This window comes from Canis aureus, chromosome 3, assembly GCF_053574225.1.
Source record: "Canis aureus isolate CA01 chromosome 3, VMU_Caureus_v.1.0, whole genome shotgun sequence".
NCBI lineage: Eukaryota > Metazoa > Chordata > Mammalia > Carnivora > Canidae > Canis > Canis aureus.
Genome location: NC_135613.1, coordinates 54,829,466 through 54,845,461, shown reverse-complemented (window position 1 = coordinate 54,845,461; position 15,996 = coordinate 54,829,466). Strand labels below are relative to the sequence as shown.

At 45.1% G+C, this 15,996-nt stretch overlaps 1 protein-coding gene across 2 annotated transcripts in view; it reads left to right on the top strand.

Annotated features, from left to right (window-relative positions):
• Positions 1-15,996, top strand: part of GLP2R (glucagon like peptide 2 receptor) — a 50,158-nt gene that overhangs the window by 21,306 nt on the left and 12,856 nt on the right. For both annotated transcript variants that reach the window (XM_077884186.1, XM_077884192.1), the window contains exons 6-10: positions 859-1,012; positions 2,930-3,089; positions 4,071-4,131; positions 5,525-5,594; positions 10,521-10,609. In XM_077884186.1, the coding sequence (XP_077740312.1) occupies positions 859-1,012; positions 2,930-3,089; positions 4,071-4,131; positions 5,525-5,594; positions 10,521-10,609 (534 nt within the window). The remainder of the gene's footprint in view (positions 1-858; positions 1,013-2,929; positions 3,090-4,070; positions 4,132-5,524; positions 5,595-10,520; positions 10,610-15,996) is intronic.

Genomic DNA, 15,996 nt, shown 5'->3' with positions numbered 1-15,996 from the left:
ATAACTTGTCCAATGGCATGCAGCTGGTGAATGATGGTGGGCTGGCAACCAGGCAGTTCAGAGACTGAGCATTTCCATTTCCTTACGTTGTTACTCAGAATCCAAAGCCTGAGTGCATTTTGCTAATATCCATTTTGCTAATCATATTTTTAGAAATCACCCAAGTGAGATATTTATGAATCCCCTAGGGAGCCCTCTGAGGGCTCTCGGCCTTCATTCAGCAAAGTAACTGAATATAATGCAGCAGAATGAGCATTCGATGCAGGAGGTCTAGATGCGCACTCTGGGGGATTGAATGCTAGCTCCAGAACAGCTTCCCACCTGGGCTCCTCTAGCCCCAGGTCTGGCTCCTTAATCCCAGGATATTCTATGGCTCCTGGAGCAGAATCATGACCCTATGCCCCATCCAGAGACCAGTTCTTGAGCAGTGGAAGAATTCTAGAACCTGTACCCTCTGCTATCCATGACCTCCTCCACTCACCTTCCCAAAGTGCCAGAAGCAAGTCCAGAGGACATAGCTGCCCAGCCCTGGAGTAAGTTACTTTAGCTAAGCCTGGGTTGACCAGAGGACCAGAGGTCAACCTCAGCTCCACCACTTCTCTAGGACTTTGGACAGCTGACTCAACCCTTTTGCCTCAATTTCTCAATTTTTACTCAATATGTCAGTATTATCTCCATTTTCCCAATGAGGTAAATGAGGCACAGATAAAATCACATAACCCAGCCATGCAGCTCTGGAGTCTATACCATGAATGCCTGCCCTCTAGTGATAGTTGCACAGGTGTTTCAGACACACACCTGTCAGTCTGAACCATTCTTTCATGAGGGAAGACAACTGGTTTTCTTCTTCCTGCACAGAAAGCTCCACTGCACACGCAACTACATCCACATGAACTTGTTTGCTTCTTTCATCCTGAGAGCCCTGGCTGTGCTGGTGAAGGATGCCATCTTCTACAACTCTTACTCCAGGAGGCCCAACAGTGACAAAGAGTGGATGTCCTATGTGTCCGAGGTATGTCCCTCCCTACCATAGCCTCTCACTTGGCGGATCAGTACTGGGAATCTTGCGGTGGGAAGGTGGGACTGGGAAGGGGAAGGGGGAGGTAAGGGGGTGTCAAAGGCCCTCTGGTTAGAGAGGCATCATTTTACTTTAAAACAAATCCCAAAAACCAAACCAAAAAGCCCCCCCAAACCTCCCAAGAGTGGGGCAGGTAAAAGACGTCAGCATAGAAGAGTCCACCACAGGGCTACTGTGTGCACTTGGGTGGGAAATTTCTTCATATGTGAACAAAAGAACTGTACAGATGAGCCTTTATTATTAATTATTCTTTATTATTATCATTATCATTATTATTGCAATTTTTAAAAGCAGCAAAGCTTTTCCACATTGAAATCTGCTTCTGTTGGGATGCTTTTTCCTTTATCTTATGAATAATGATTATAGTAACCTGTTAAATTAACCTGGCTTTCTTGGAATAAATACAACTAGGTTCTGATGTATTACTCTTTTCTCTAAAATGCTGGATTCATTAGCTGATGCTGTGTTCTCTTTAGCATTCTCTCATCTGCACCTGTGAGGAAGTTACTTTTCTTCTGAAAAAGATGATAAAGTTTATGCTGACCTCTTAAAACAAATTAGACTTGTTACCTCTTTCTCTATTCTCTGGAAGAATTTAAGATGAGTATTTTTCTTTCTTACATATTTCATAGATCACTCCAGTGAAGCCTTTGGAATCAGAGTTTTCTTAACTGGAAGGCTTTTAACTATGCACTAGTTTTGACTTGTATTCAGGTTCTCTGTTTATTCTGGTGTCAATTTTAGTAACTTGAGTTTTTCTAGGAATGCATGTACTTCCTCTAACTTTTCGAATTTCTTGCCATAATACTGTTCATAGTTTCTTAAGATCTTTTTAAGGTCTGTTGCAGCTTTGGAGGTATTGCTTTTTGCATCCCTGATATTGATTATTTATACCTTCATTTTCTTTTCTATCCTCTTGATCATCCTCACCAGATGTTTTTTGGTTTTACTAGACAAACTGTAGAATGAAATTTTAGGATTGTTAATTACGTTTATGTGGTCTGTCTCATTAATTTCTACTTTTATCTTTATGCTTTCCTGCCAGGTTTTTTCTTTTTTTTTTCCCCTCAAATATTTTATTTACTTATTCATGAGAGACACACACACAGAGAGAGAGGCAGGGACATAGGCAGAGGGAGAAGCAGGTTCCCTGTGGGAGCCCGATGCGGCACTCAATCCCAGGACCCCGGGATCACGCCCTGAGCCAAAGGCAGATGCTCATCCGCTGAGCCACCTAGCTGCCCCTGCCAGGTCCTTTCTTTAGGTTAAATTTGCTGCTCTTTTTCTGATGTGATAGGTAGGATAATTGATTTTTCAGCTTGTTTCTTTTTTTAATTGAGTCATTTAAGGTTGTAGGTTTTACTCTAGGTGTGGTATTAGCTGCACACCACACCTTTTGATATGTAGTATTTTCCTTTCATTCAGTTCAAAAATAAGTTCTAATTTTTATCATTATTTCCTTTTTGTGATTCACAGGTTATTTAGAAATTATTTCTTCCTTTCCAATCATATGAAGATTTTTTTTTCTTTTTTTTAGTTTCTAGTTGATTTGAACTAAGATCAGAGAACATACCTTTCAGTGTTTCCTTTTGGGAAATTGCTGCTGGTGCATTCTCTTCATTTTTGTTTGTCTACACAAATCTAGAAGGTCAAGGAAGAGGCTGGGCTCTGAAACCTACAGAAAGCCCTCCCTCGCATTTTGGTATTGTTGCCAGCCTTTCTGAGATAGTAAGCAAATTTGTGTGGTGAGACAGGGAAGAGAGAGGGCTGTACATGGGGAGGCCCTTCTCCACCTTCTTGGGTCCATATGAGAAGGTCTGGCCTCACCCTCGGGTGCTCTGTCCTTCACAGATATCTGCCTCCTGCCGCTCGGCTCAGGTCCTGCTGCACTACTTCGTGGGTGCCAATTACTCATGGCTGCTGGTCGAAGGCCTTTATCTGCACACGCTGCTGGAGCCCACAGTGCTCTCTGAGAGGCGGCTGTGGCCCAGATACATGCTGGTGGGTTGGGGTGAGTGACCTGAACCCCCAGCCTCTTCTCCTAGGGGCCCATCAGAACATAGGAGCTTGATAGAACCTTTGGTTTCCCAGCTGGAGGGAGCATCTGGGACAGATAACTCTCCAGTGAAAAGATACTCATGAAAGGGGTGTGTGTGTACATGTACAGATACAAATAAGCACTATAGACCGCATGCATACTTTCAAAAATCAACAAGCTTTTTTGTACAATTAGATGCTCTCCCTCCTACCCTGTCCCCAGCTGTAGTGATCTGCTCAGGCTGCCATAACAAAATGCCATAGACTACATGGCGTAACCAACAGACATTTATTTCTCACAGTTATGGAGGCTGGGAAGTTTGAGATCAGAATGCCAGCATGGTTGAGTTCTGGTGAGGGCCTCTTCTTTTGCAGACAGCCGCCTTCTCACTATAGCCTCACATGATGGAGAGAGAGAGAGAAAAAGCAGGCTCTAATCCCATCATGATGACCAATACCACTCCCACCTTCCAAACCTAGTTACCTCCAAAGATCCAGCCCCCAATGATCACCACATTGAGGGTTAGGGCTTCAACATGGGGTTGGAGCAGAGGACACAAACATCCAGTCCAAAAACGCCAGCTCAGTCTTCAAGACGGGGTCTGGAACCCCTGTTGCCACACACTCTTGGAGAATGTGAGGCTCTGCAGGATTCAGAAGAAATACCGGTGGCCTACCATTTGGGAGATTTGGGTGAATGTTTTGGATTTACTCTGAGCTGCTTTGCAACATGTGGCAGGTGTTTTCTCCTCTCTGCTTCCTGGTTTGCCTGACGGTAAAACAACAGATGGGTTCTGTGTCACCCTAAGTCTCTTCAGCTCTCAGCCTGCGGTTCTGTGATATTTGGGCTTTTATACGTTTTTACCAGATGGTTTTGGCTCATCAGGGTGGGGTGGGAGGCAGGCAGGTTTGGCCAGTCAGATCCTAACTGCATTTCCCTGTTTTCTTCCCCCAGCCTTCCCGCTGCTGTTTGTTGTACCCTGGAGTATCACCCGTGCACAGCTGGAAAATACTGGGTAGGAAATTCACCCGCTCACACATTTCCATGAGCCAGGAATTCCAAGATATGCCCAAATACAAGGATTGACACCATTTTCCCAAAGAGAATATCCACCCCCTTCTGTTTTGGCTAGCTAGAATATACTTAGACCTGTAGATAAAATAATCAAAGACCTTTCTTGTAATAATTAGTTTGTTAGCTTAGTTACACATGCAAGTTAGCACCAAATTAGCTCAAATTAACACACAAAAAAGTCACTGCCTGGGGTGGCGATGACCTTCAGTATGTAAAGATATGGGTACAATATTGGTTAATGTGTCATTGTTCACAGTGGGATAAAGAGGAAGCAAACTGAAATGGGTGAAGGTGGTCATAAGGCACAAACTTCTAGCTATAAAATAAATAAGTCCAAGAGATATAAAGTATAACATGGAGACAGCATGGTGAGTTAATAATACCCTGTTGTACATTTGAAAAGTGCTAAGAGAGTCTGTTTTAAAAATCCCTATGGCAAGAAAAAACATTTGTAACTATGTGTGGTGATAGACGTTAACTGGGCTTATTGTGGCCCAATTAACATCTTGCCAAGATATATACAAATATCAAGTCATTATATTGCACACCTGAAACTAAGATGGTGTTAAATATCCGTTATATCTCAATTAAAAAAAAAAAAAACAACCCAAAACAAAAACAAAATGCCTGAGCATCCACTAATATGGGAAACCATGAACAAATTGTGGCATGCCTATATGGTGGAACTTTATGGAGACTACTAAAAAACCAGGTTGGTTCCCCATCATTTGGCTTCTAGGGATTGAATCTCAACAGCACATTGGTAAGCCTGCTGCCCACAATGTATATCGCGTGACCCTATTTCCCCCTTCCAAATAATCACTACCAAAACATCCTGTATGTGTAATTAATAATTTATTTTTGTATGAACTTGAAGAAAAGCGTGGAAAGTCCCATGCCATGTTGTTTGCATTCAAAGAACACTTTACCATTAAGAAAAGTTGATGGTACCATACGAATAGGAGGGGGTTGTAATCCTGTTTTATTTTCTCTCTCCCACCCCCAGGAGAATCACGGGTGGGAAATCAGTCTTAAGTATGAGCACCCTTTTTCCAGAGGGCATGAGGCTGTTCATTCAACCATGTCTCTGGTTTTGTTTTTTAAAGATTTTATTTATTTATTTGACAGAGAGAGGGAGAGAGAGAGCACAAACAGGGGGAGCAGTAGGCAGAGGGAGAAGCAGGCTCCCCACTGAGCAGGGAGCCCAGTGTGGGCCTCGATCCCAGAACCCTGAGATCGTGACCTGAGCCAAAGGCAGATGCTTAACCAATTGAGCCACCCAGGTGCCCTCGTGTCCCTGTTTTAAGTCTTCTCCTGCCCACTCTTTGCCGTAGGTGCTGGGTAACCAATAGAAATAAGAAAATCTGGTGGATCATCCGAGGGCCCATGCTGCTTTGTGTAATGGTAAGGACCATTCCCACTCCTGCTTCTTCCTCCCTGAGCATGTTAGCTGTGAGGGACCCCGCTCCCCCTCCCCTGCCACCCAGCAGAATTCTCTGACTCAGAGTGAGCCTGGGCCAGTTCCCTTGAGAAAAGGGGTGGTCGAGAGTCGTGAGCTGGGTGTGTTGAACGAGAAGGAACAAGTTAGAAGCTTATCCTTGCTCTGGTTCAGGATTCCAATGCAGGGTTGCATCACAGGCCTCCTTCTCCCTGGGGCCTCATGCTGTATACAGAAACCTGTAACCAGCTCAGTGACGCTGTATGGGACTAAAGAGACTCGTCCTGAGACTCAGGCTCCCCCTGCCCCCGACCCGCCGTGAGCATCCTTGTTACCACAGCTGGGCTTCTCCCACCTCCCCCAGAGTGGGTCTGCATCCATGGATCAGCATCAGGGCTGACGTGAATGAATGCTATGCGGGGTTTCCATACATCCCAGCTGATTTTATCTGCTGCCCTCTTGACTTTCTCTCTGTTTCAGAAATGACAATGTAACAATCCCAAGAGTCCAGATGCTCTGGTCTTACATGAGGCATAGAAATTGGAGAATTCACATCTTCTTCAGGATATAAGGCTCCACTACTTAAATTAACCTGTTACCCTTGGGTGTACATTTAGAATAGAACCATCCCAGAATAAGATATATTCTTATATCCTAGTCTCCTCTGCTCCCAGTAGAAAATCCATAAAGCTTTGATTAGTCCAAACCTTCATGGACAGCCTTACAAAATACGTACACTATGCAGGATTGTTCTATCCACACCGTAATTCCTGGAGGTAACGGATCAACCAAATTGAACATGCAGCTGAACGCTTTTTTTTTTTTAGCCAATGAATTGAATGAACCATCTGTTGACTTTATGAAGTTACAAACTCAGATTCTTTCATTCATTCCTACTGAATCTCCTCTGATAACTCCAGGACTTGGCAAAGCTGAGAAGTCCGTAAAATTAGTCTTCACTGGTATTGTCCGTTTTTAGATCTTCTGTCTCACCAGGCACCCAGGGGCTTTCTGTGTCTCCCAAACATCTCATTTTCATAGTTTCTTCCTCTAAAAGTTGCAGTGGGAATCTCTCCATACCCTGTGCTTTCCTACCCCCTTATACCTTAGCTTTGCTGCATCACATCTTCTGTTCCCCATGGTGAAAGTGGGTCAGATCATAAGTAGTGACTGAATTACTCATTGTTGTAAAAATGAGCAAATGGATGAATAATAGATGGAAAAAGCCCCCCCCCCCCAAGTGTTCCTATCGACTGTGTGATGTGTACACTTCATCAGGGTTCTGGGGATGAAGTATCTTAACCCTAAGGAGCAGCTCTAATGATAGACATTTTAGTCCACACAGCAGGCCAGGTGAAGAGGGGACAGGGGTAGGTGGAGAAGTTTAGGGGTAGATGAAGCTGACTTCTGAGCCCCCTACCATGTTAGCAATTGCCTCTGCCAGCCTCTAAGGGAGGCAATTGCCTCCCAGGCCTAAGCACAGGAGCTGGGGTACCAAAGAAGTGTCACCAGGAACGTGGTATCTGATAATGCATTCTGCACTGTCTAGGACCTGAAAGGGAGCCTTACATATTTGGGGTCCTGGGTCCCCATTCTCATCACAGAATCTAAGAGGAGTTGGCTGCGTTCTTAAAAAATGTCCTCACTCAGTCTCTTTTCCTACTTGTGCACACATGAAGAACAGTGTCATCCAAATGGGCCTGCTGACTCTTGTCTTGTGGGATGCCTAGGTGAGCACAAGCTCCATGGTCAACCAGGCTGATGTTTCATTCCGTGGCATTGAGGAGCCATATGGCCCATTGGTTGATGCCCATTTTCTCATGTCTGGTCCCTGGAAGACACAAAAAACAGAAAATCCACATGCTCCTCATCACAACTCTTCATTTCCTAGGGTACAGTCCCAATTGAAATTAATTTGCTGAAATAACGTTCCTTTCCCCGGTTCAACTTACTTTGTGAGAAAAATGCCTGACTTCAACAAATCCCTAAGCCAAGGACACAACGTTTTCTCTTTGTGAGGAAAAGCAGATATCCCATTAAAGAAATAAATTACTTGGTTGCATTTAGTTTGTATTTAAGTGTTCTGTTACTAAATACTCTTTGGCTGGGAAGCTCCATCATTCCTGCTGGCTGGTGGATTGGATAAATAGTAGTCTCTTGCCTGAAACCGTAGTCTGTTAGTTTTGAGCACTGATTCTCCTGGGCTTGATAAGGCGAGTCACAAGAGGTACAGGTTGGATTCTGCAGCTTTTGTTTCACTGTGTGTCTCCAGGGTTTTATTTCCAGGCAGGAGGCATTGGTCTTGTGCTGGTTCAGTGTTAGTGGAGACTTTCCGCCATTAATGATCACCCAATCTCCAACTCTACTGGCTCTTTCCTCATCACCTGGAGGCATTCTCAACTCTTTTCTGTTTTAAAAACAATATCAGAGAGGGTTACAGAACATGAGAGATTCCTAACTCTGGGAAACGAACAAGGGGTGGCGGAAAGGGAGGTGGGCAGGGGGTTGGGGTGACTGGGTGACGGGCACTGAGGGGGGGGCACTTGATGGGATGAGCACTGGGTGTTAAGCTATATGTTGGCAAATCAAATGCCAATAAAAAATATATACAAAAAAAAGTTTAAAACAACAACAACAACAACACAACTGTTGGGTAGCCTGGTAGCGGTTTAGCTCTGCCTTCAGCCCAGGGCGTGATCCTGGAGACCCGGGATTGAGTCCCACGTCAGGCTCCCTGCATGGAGCCTGCTTCTCCTTCTGCCTGTGTCTCTGCGCCTCTCTCTCTCTCTCTCTCTCTCTCTCTCTCTGTGTGTGTGTGTCTCTCATGAATAAATAAATAAAATCTTAAAAGAAAAGAACAACTGTAACCCCAAACCTCTTCCATCCCTGCATGTAAAAGAGGGGAGAGACGTTGTCCCCATTCTGCATCCCTTGTTGCTTACTGTTCTATCATTCTGCTTCCCTTCACAGCCAAGCCTCTTCAATATCATCTACCTCTTCACGTCTAACTCAAAAAGCAAAGCATTGCGATCTGGCTCATGCTGCCACCTGTGAAGTGCACCTTTTCTCAGCTCCTTGTTGCTAAATGCAGTCTTAGTTTGCTTAAATTCCATGTAGTGTTCACCTTCTTAAATTCTTACAGCCATGAGCTTCCAGGACACCACTTCCTTGTGATCTGCTCCAACTGCCCTGGCTACTCTTTCTCCATCTCTTTTCCTGCCTCCATTTCCTTTCATCACAAGGTGAGTCTCTTAATTAACCCTTTATTTCTTTCAGTCTACCCTGCCTTTCTGGACGATCTCACCTCCTCCAATGCTGGCTCCATTCTCCAGCTGGGACTTCTCTGCTGAAATCCAGACATAAATATCTCACTGCCTTGGGCCATCTCTTGTGTCCACAGTAACTAGAGCTCTCCTCATCCCCCTGCACCTGCTCTCCCTCCTTCATGTGCTCACTCTCAGTGAATGACATGACAGCACACTTGAGATCTACTGAGAAACTTTGGATCATCTTTGACCTCACATCCAACCACTAACAAATTAGGCCATTTGACTCAAACTCCTTAAGACTTTCAAATCCATCTCATATTCCCCATTGCTGATGCACCACAGCTGTGGCTTTATATCACCTCTCCATCATTCTTTCCTGTCTCCCCTATTCTGGCTTTGCCTTCCTCTAATCCATAATCCCCACAGCTGTTGAAATGATCTTTCTGAATAGAAATACAAATCTGATCAAGTAACTCTCCTGCTTGAGATTCATCACTGGCTCTCCATTGCTTTCAGAAGGAAACCCAAACTCCTCTGTGTGACCTTGAAAGGCTCTGCAGGCGCTGGTTCTCTCCCACCCACCCCCATTCAGTCTTACTCTTCACAAATCTCATTCTTATTCTCCAAGCCCTCAATCACTTGCCCTTCTACTTCTCCAAGAGCCTCACAGTGTCTCATGGGGTTGCTGTTAAGGTGTTGGCCAGAGCTGCAACCATCTGACGGCTTGACTGGGGCTGGAGAATCAGCTTCCCAGGTGGCTCATACACATGGCCAGCAAGTGGTGCTAGTTGTTGGTAGGAGGACTCAGTTCCCCAAGGTGGGTCTCTCTGCAGGCTACTTGAGTGTGCTTTCAACATGGCGGCTGGCTTTCCCCAGAGAAAGAGAGAGAGAGAACCAGGTGGATGCCATCTTTTTGAGGACCTACCCTAAGAAGTCACATAGCCTCACTTCCACCATATTCTTTTCATTTGATGTACATTGCTAAGCCTTGCTTACATCTCAGAGGGAAAGAGGGAATTAGGCTCTGCCTTTCTAAGGCAACAGTGCTGAAGAATTTGCAGACATATTTAAACATTTCTACCAAGGCTGACAATGAAGGGTCGAACTGTCCCAGCCCATGACAGGTGTGGAATCTACTCTAGGGAAAGGAGAATATGTGCTTTCCAATAAACTCCATGGCAGCAAGAAGACCTCAAGTTAGACATCAGTAGGGCTGCAGATCTTTACAGAAGGGAGGCTGTTTACATGAAGAAAAGATGATTTTCAGGTAAAGCTGTATTTAGTACCAGCTCAGTCACTTGCTATGTGTGCAACTTTGGGAACTGTACTGGTCTCTTGTATCTCCCATGCCTCTCCTTTTTCTCATTGTATCATGACATAAAAACAGTGTGGCTTTTCAGAATATTATTGTGAAGATTAAATGAAATAATACATGGATGTGTTGACATGGCCTTTGGAAGAGTGGGGATGGCCACTAGCATGTACTTCCTGAATGGTCAACTGCCACATTTCCCCTGGCTTACATGGACAAGGACCCAATGGCCAGGATCAGGGTGACCTTGATATTCATAACCATGTGGAGTCTATATCACTTATTAACCCATATCTACTTTTTTCCCCAAGGTCAATTTCTTCATCTTCCTGAAAATTGTCAAGCTTCTCATTTCAAAGCTCAAAGCCCATCAAATGTGCTTCAGAGATTATAAATACAGGTGAGTGGCCTGAGGTCAGCACTAGATGGTCCAAGATTATTTTAACCCCTTCAGGCTGTTCTGAATAATGTTCTGGGGGAGGGGCATGAGCTATATCGATATGTCTGTTTCCCAAGATGAGCGTATCAAGAAAGGAACCTCTGAAAAAGGTGTCATGGGGTCATGCAAGGCTTTTGCCACTGTTGAGGACCTTCTGGCCCCATGGACATGAAGTGAGTGGTCAAGGGTACGCACATTCCCCGCAGCAGAGAACTTAAAATGCCCCTAAGAGTGGATAGTAGAGCCATTTGGTTGAGCCAAAGAGTGGCTCTAAGGGTAAGGATTTTAGTCCACATGGCAGGTCATAGGCAGAGGTGTGAGTGAGGATGGGTGGAGCTCTGTTTCTCTCTCACTAACACTAAAATTGGACCTGACCCAGGTGTGCTGGGAAGGTATTTTTTCCATTTATCTGACAAATATTTAATGAACACCTACCATGAGCCTGGACCTGTGCTTGGAACAAAAGAAAGATAGTATGTGGGCCCTGTCTGCAAGAAGAACATTCCAACTCCCAAAAACTAGTATTTTGGTGTGAACATATGTCAAGAGGGCTGATGCTGGCCATGATCCCAGATCTGCTGAGTGACCTTGGGCAACATATTTGGCCTCCCTGGGCCTAATTTCTTGTGTGTAAAATGGGAATGTCACAGGAGACCCATCTCTTTGTTAGGAAGACCAAAGAAGCTCATAGATGTGGGTTCTCAGTCTAATTGGATGTGTGAGTGGTCTTTGCCCAGGATCCAGACCCCAAATCCTATCTACCTAAAACCCTTCTTCTGGGAGTTCCCAAAGGATATAAACATGTATGGTTCACCACTGACAAATATATGCTATAATTGGCCCAAACATTTTGCAACTCACCCTCCCATCCTGAAGGCACTTGGGCTGGCTTGGACAACACAGAACCATGCCGACTTTCTTGGCGCCTCTGGTGGAGAACTCTAAGTGGCTCAAAGCTTCTTTGGCTCTTCTCCCAAGGCTGAGCCTCTAACTGCTCTCTGAGGGTGGAGATCTAAAACCATGGTTAGAGCTGCTCTAGTCTTCCCATCATGGGTCCATTCAGGGAGGGCAGGCCTCTCACTAACCAGGCACAGGGCACACTGAGGCATCTGGGAAACCCGACACAGGACGGCACTGCCCAGAAACAGAAACAGGGAGTAGACAAATCCCAAGACACCACTTTCCATGCAGACTGAGAGTCTACACCCTGCTTTTCTCTGCCCTCAAAGCCCACCATGTACCATTGGGGCTCCCCATGCTCCAAACCCATAGGGTCCCCTAAAGAATCTTTCCATTCTAGCTGCTTATAAGCATCACCTGGCAAGGCAGCCAAAAGCATGGACTCATGAGGCCTTCCACTGGGTATTCAGACTCAGTAAATGTGGAATGGAGCCCTGTTACCTGGACTTCTTATGGACTTCCCCCAAGATATTTTGATGCAGAGTGCAGGACACTGGAACAGATGCTGTAGTGAAATAACCCATGGAGTTTTCAGGTTGGGCCATGGCAGATATGCTTCTAAGCAGCCACAACATCCCCTTTTGCAAGATCTCCTTTGGAATTATCCGAGATGGTGGTTCCTAAACTTTTCTGATCATGCATCTTTTTCAATAAAGAAATTCTGAGCATGCCCCTCATCATTTACACCCATGGTCTGTTGAGCTGATATAGACATTATAAAATACAACAGAAAGAGAAAATGGTAAAGGATGGATTAAAATTTAACACATAGAACTTCAATTATCTTTCCTTATTACGTTTTCTTCTAATGCCACATGGATTGTTTTTGCACAGCCCTCAAGTGTGCATACCCGACTGAGAGCTGACAATCTAGGCAAGCATAAATACTGAGGAGACCCTCATGGCTGAGCAATGATCCAAGACAGCTATTTTGGGAGGAGAAGGAATAACTTGTCTGATATATACAACCAGTCTGGAAAGGTTTTTTTCCCCCTTTCCTCCACCCTTGTTCAAGGATAAAGCTTGAAAAGAGAAACCTGGGTTTATGCCCACCTGGAGTCCTCCCAGGCTAAGACACCTTACCTTGGTGAGTTTGCCACCACCCAGGGATGTATCAGTGTTCCCAAATGGCTGAGACTTTGGAGAGCTGCCTAATGCCAACTGGACTCACAAGAGACTGATATATAAACCAGACTATACAACTGTTCATTCTTAGAGGTGGTGAAAGGCGGGAATGGGCAGGGGGGTTTCCTCCTGGTGCCTGCACTCCTAGCATACTTGACAACAAATAAGCCAGAAATTCAAAGCAGTCACTGGGGTGTTGCCGGTGATCATGTCGTCAAAGTAGAGTGATCGGTGCGAAGGATCACTGACCGTGAGAAACCCCCACTGCCCTGTGGGGCCACCTGCCTGGTGAAAGCAGGGCTCATTTCTCAGGGTCTCCACAGATAGGGCTGGGTAAGTACAGGGGACTCTTAGCATCTTTGTGACTTTCTGCATCATTCTGGTTGGCCATCTGCTTTCTGTTCACCTTGCTCCAGTGCAGAGCACAGTACAATTGCTCAGCTTATGCTCATTAATTAGCAAAAACCCAGGGTCCTGCGTCTCAGGACACACCAGGCCACCTGATTTTCCTGCCCTGGCTTGCGAATCCTGCAGCATTGAGGAGGGCATCTGCTCATTTTTCTCTGCAGAGCAGTGCTAATGCTCTCATTTCTAAGTCACCCCACTAGGTCACCCCCACCAGCTCACACTGAGCTCTTCTACCTCCTCGTCCCCCTCCAGGTCTGTTTTCCTTTGTCACCCCTCCCTGGCTAGGATGAGGAGGAAGAGGCGACAGGGCCCAGGGCATTTTGTCCAAACTCTGGTAGAAACAGGCCTGCCTCCACCTCCCCCAGATTTTGAGAACTTTCAGAATGTAGCTCTCAAGATTTGGCCCCCATCCCCTCCAGGAGCATATTTTAGGAAAGTTTAAATTAAATAGATCTGGGTCTTGCCAAAAAGGCAAGTTGTTAGTTGCTGGAGAACCTCCTGTAGTCCCCATCCTGTCCCTGGGCTTCCAGCATTCAAGCAGAGGAGAGTTACATGGCACACCTGCCTGGCCAGGAGTGGGAGAGCCGAGCCAGGCCCCTGGAATGTGGGCAGATGCCTGCTGATGATGCTCAGTGGCGTCAGAGTTGTCTGTTCTTTGTGGCTTCCAGCACCCAGGCTGCTCTTCCTCCGGAGGACCGGTCTCTACTCTCCATGTGGTGTGCGGGGCAGAGCTCTTGCTGAATTTATAAAGGAGGGTCATTTCTTCACCTGCCGAACCTCAGAGCCCTTTCCAAAAAGATGTTCTGGTGGGCACCCAAAACCAAAAAAATGTAACAAATTGATCAAAGTCGTGGAGGTTGTAAGCAACCTGAAGACAAAGATGGCTTATTTTAAAAAAACAGTGATACCCAAATCCTAGTGAACATTCTTCAAGTATCAGATATCAATATTCTGAGGGCTTACCATGTGTTTATTTGCTCTTTCAAACAACACTGTCAGTTGTATTATTATTCATAATAATGTTTTAATTATTTCAACACTTCATATTATGGTATTAGTTGTATAATCCTCATTTTTATAGATGAGAGCTTAAATAATTTTCCCAAAGCCACATGGAGAATAATTGGTGGCATTGAGATTTGAACCCAGGCCCAGATACTGCCCCTGGGTTCCACTGCCTTTGACCACAGCGCCTCTTCTCCCACTGCGCTGGCTCATGCTCCATAAATATTTGTTGGATCACTGAATGACTGCAATAAACCAAACAATTTAAACAAACAAATGACTATAGATGAAAAATAAGCATAAATACAGTTCGTAAGAGTAAACGGCTGTAGATATATATTTATGGATTTCTATCCGAACAGGAACACACATGGTACTTTGTCTAAGGAGAAGTTAGAATGAGATAAGGAACGGGGAATCCCTTGACATCCAACCAGGGAGCTGACAGTTACTAAAATGGCCCAAAGCTTCATAAACAGAAGGCCATTCCTTAAAAATCATCCCATGCTAAATATGGGACTCGGGCACATGAAAAGGACATTAGTGGAAAACCTGGTGAAATCTGAGTGGGATCTGGAGCATAGTTACTTGTCGTGTGCCAGTGTTGGCTTCTTAGTCTTAACAAATAAATGTACCATGGTTATACACGATTTAACATGAGGGGAAACTGGGGGAAGCATATATGGAACTCTCTGTACTCTCTTTGCTACTTTTCTACAGATCTGCTATTATTCCAAAATACAGAGCTTATTCAAAACACCTAATGTTTTGAATAGCATGGCCCCAAGTTAATGGTGAAATGCAGACCTGCATCTAAGTATGTAGCTTGTATCATTAAAACTCAGATAACTGGGATCCCTGGGTGGCGTAGCGGTTTGGCGCCTGCCTTCGGCCCAGGGCGCGATCCTGGAGACCCAGGATCGAATCCCACATCGGGCTCCCGGTGCATGGAGCCTGCTTCTCCCTCTGCCTGTGTCTCTGCCTCTCTCTCTCTCTCTGTGACTATCATAAATAAATAAGAGAAAAAAAATATTTAAAACTCAGATAACTGAGGCACTTGCGTGGCTCAGTGGTTGAGCATCTGCCTTTGGCTCAGGGTGTGTTCCCAGGGTCGTGGGATCAAGCCCCACATCAGGATCCCCACAGGGAGCCTGCTCTCCCTCTGCCTGTGTCTCTGCTTCTTTCTTTTTGTGTCTCTCATGAATGAATAAATAAAATCTTTAAAAAATAAATTAATTAATTAAATAAAACTTAGATAACCCAGAGCAAGGGTCACAAACTCAGATACTCACAGGGGCCAAGCGTGGAACATAAGTGAGTAGTGCAGATGGGTTGAATGTTGTAGAGGACATGTTCCCTGTGAAGAAAACAGCTGCTATGGGCCCGCCGATGACAATTACCAAGAAAAATTTCAGGCCTAGATTTCCATGTTCTTCCAAAGAAGCCAGAAATCTGACCCCCTCTGCTCCAACTGTCTTTATTACTTATAAGTGGCTCCAGTAATAGAAATCACCTCCTTAGCCTAAATAAAAACCACCCGTAGTACAAATTTAACCTGTGGTTGCCACTTTGCTGCCTCTGAGACAGAGGGTTTTAAAAACACTCCTGGAAATTAAAAAGCAAAAACAAGCACAGAAACAACTCTCTTGAAATATTCTGTCCTTAGGACCACTTAGTGTTGCCCTGGGTGGGACTGGGGTTGGAATTGATGGGGCTCAGCTCAGGGGAAGGGCATAACTAGACCTGGTGTCTGTTTTCCACTGCCTAGCACTCCCACCCCCAATACCCCATCCGTCACTGGTCTTGCACATACAGCTTATGTGCCTACTTTCCTCCTACGGTTCTAGGTC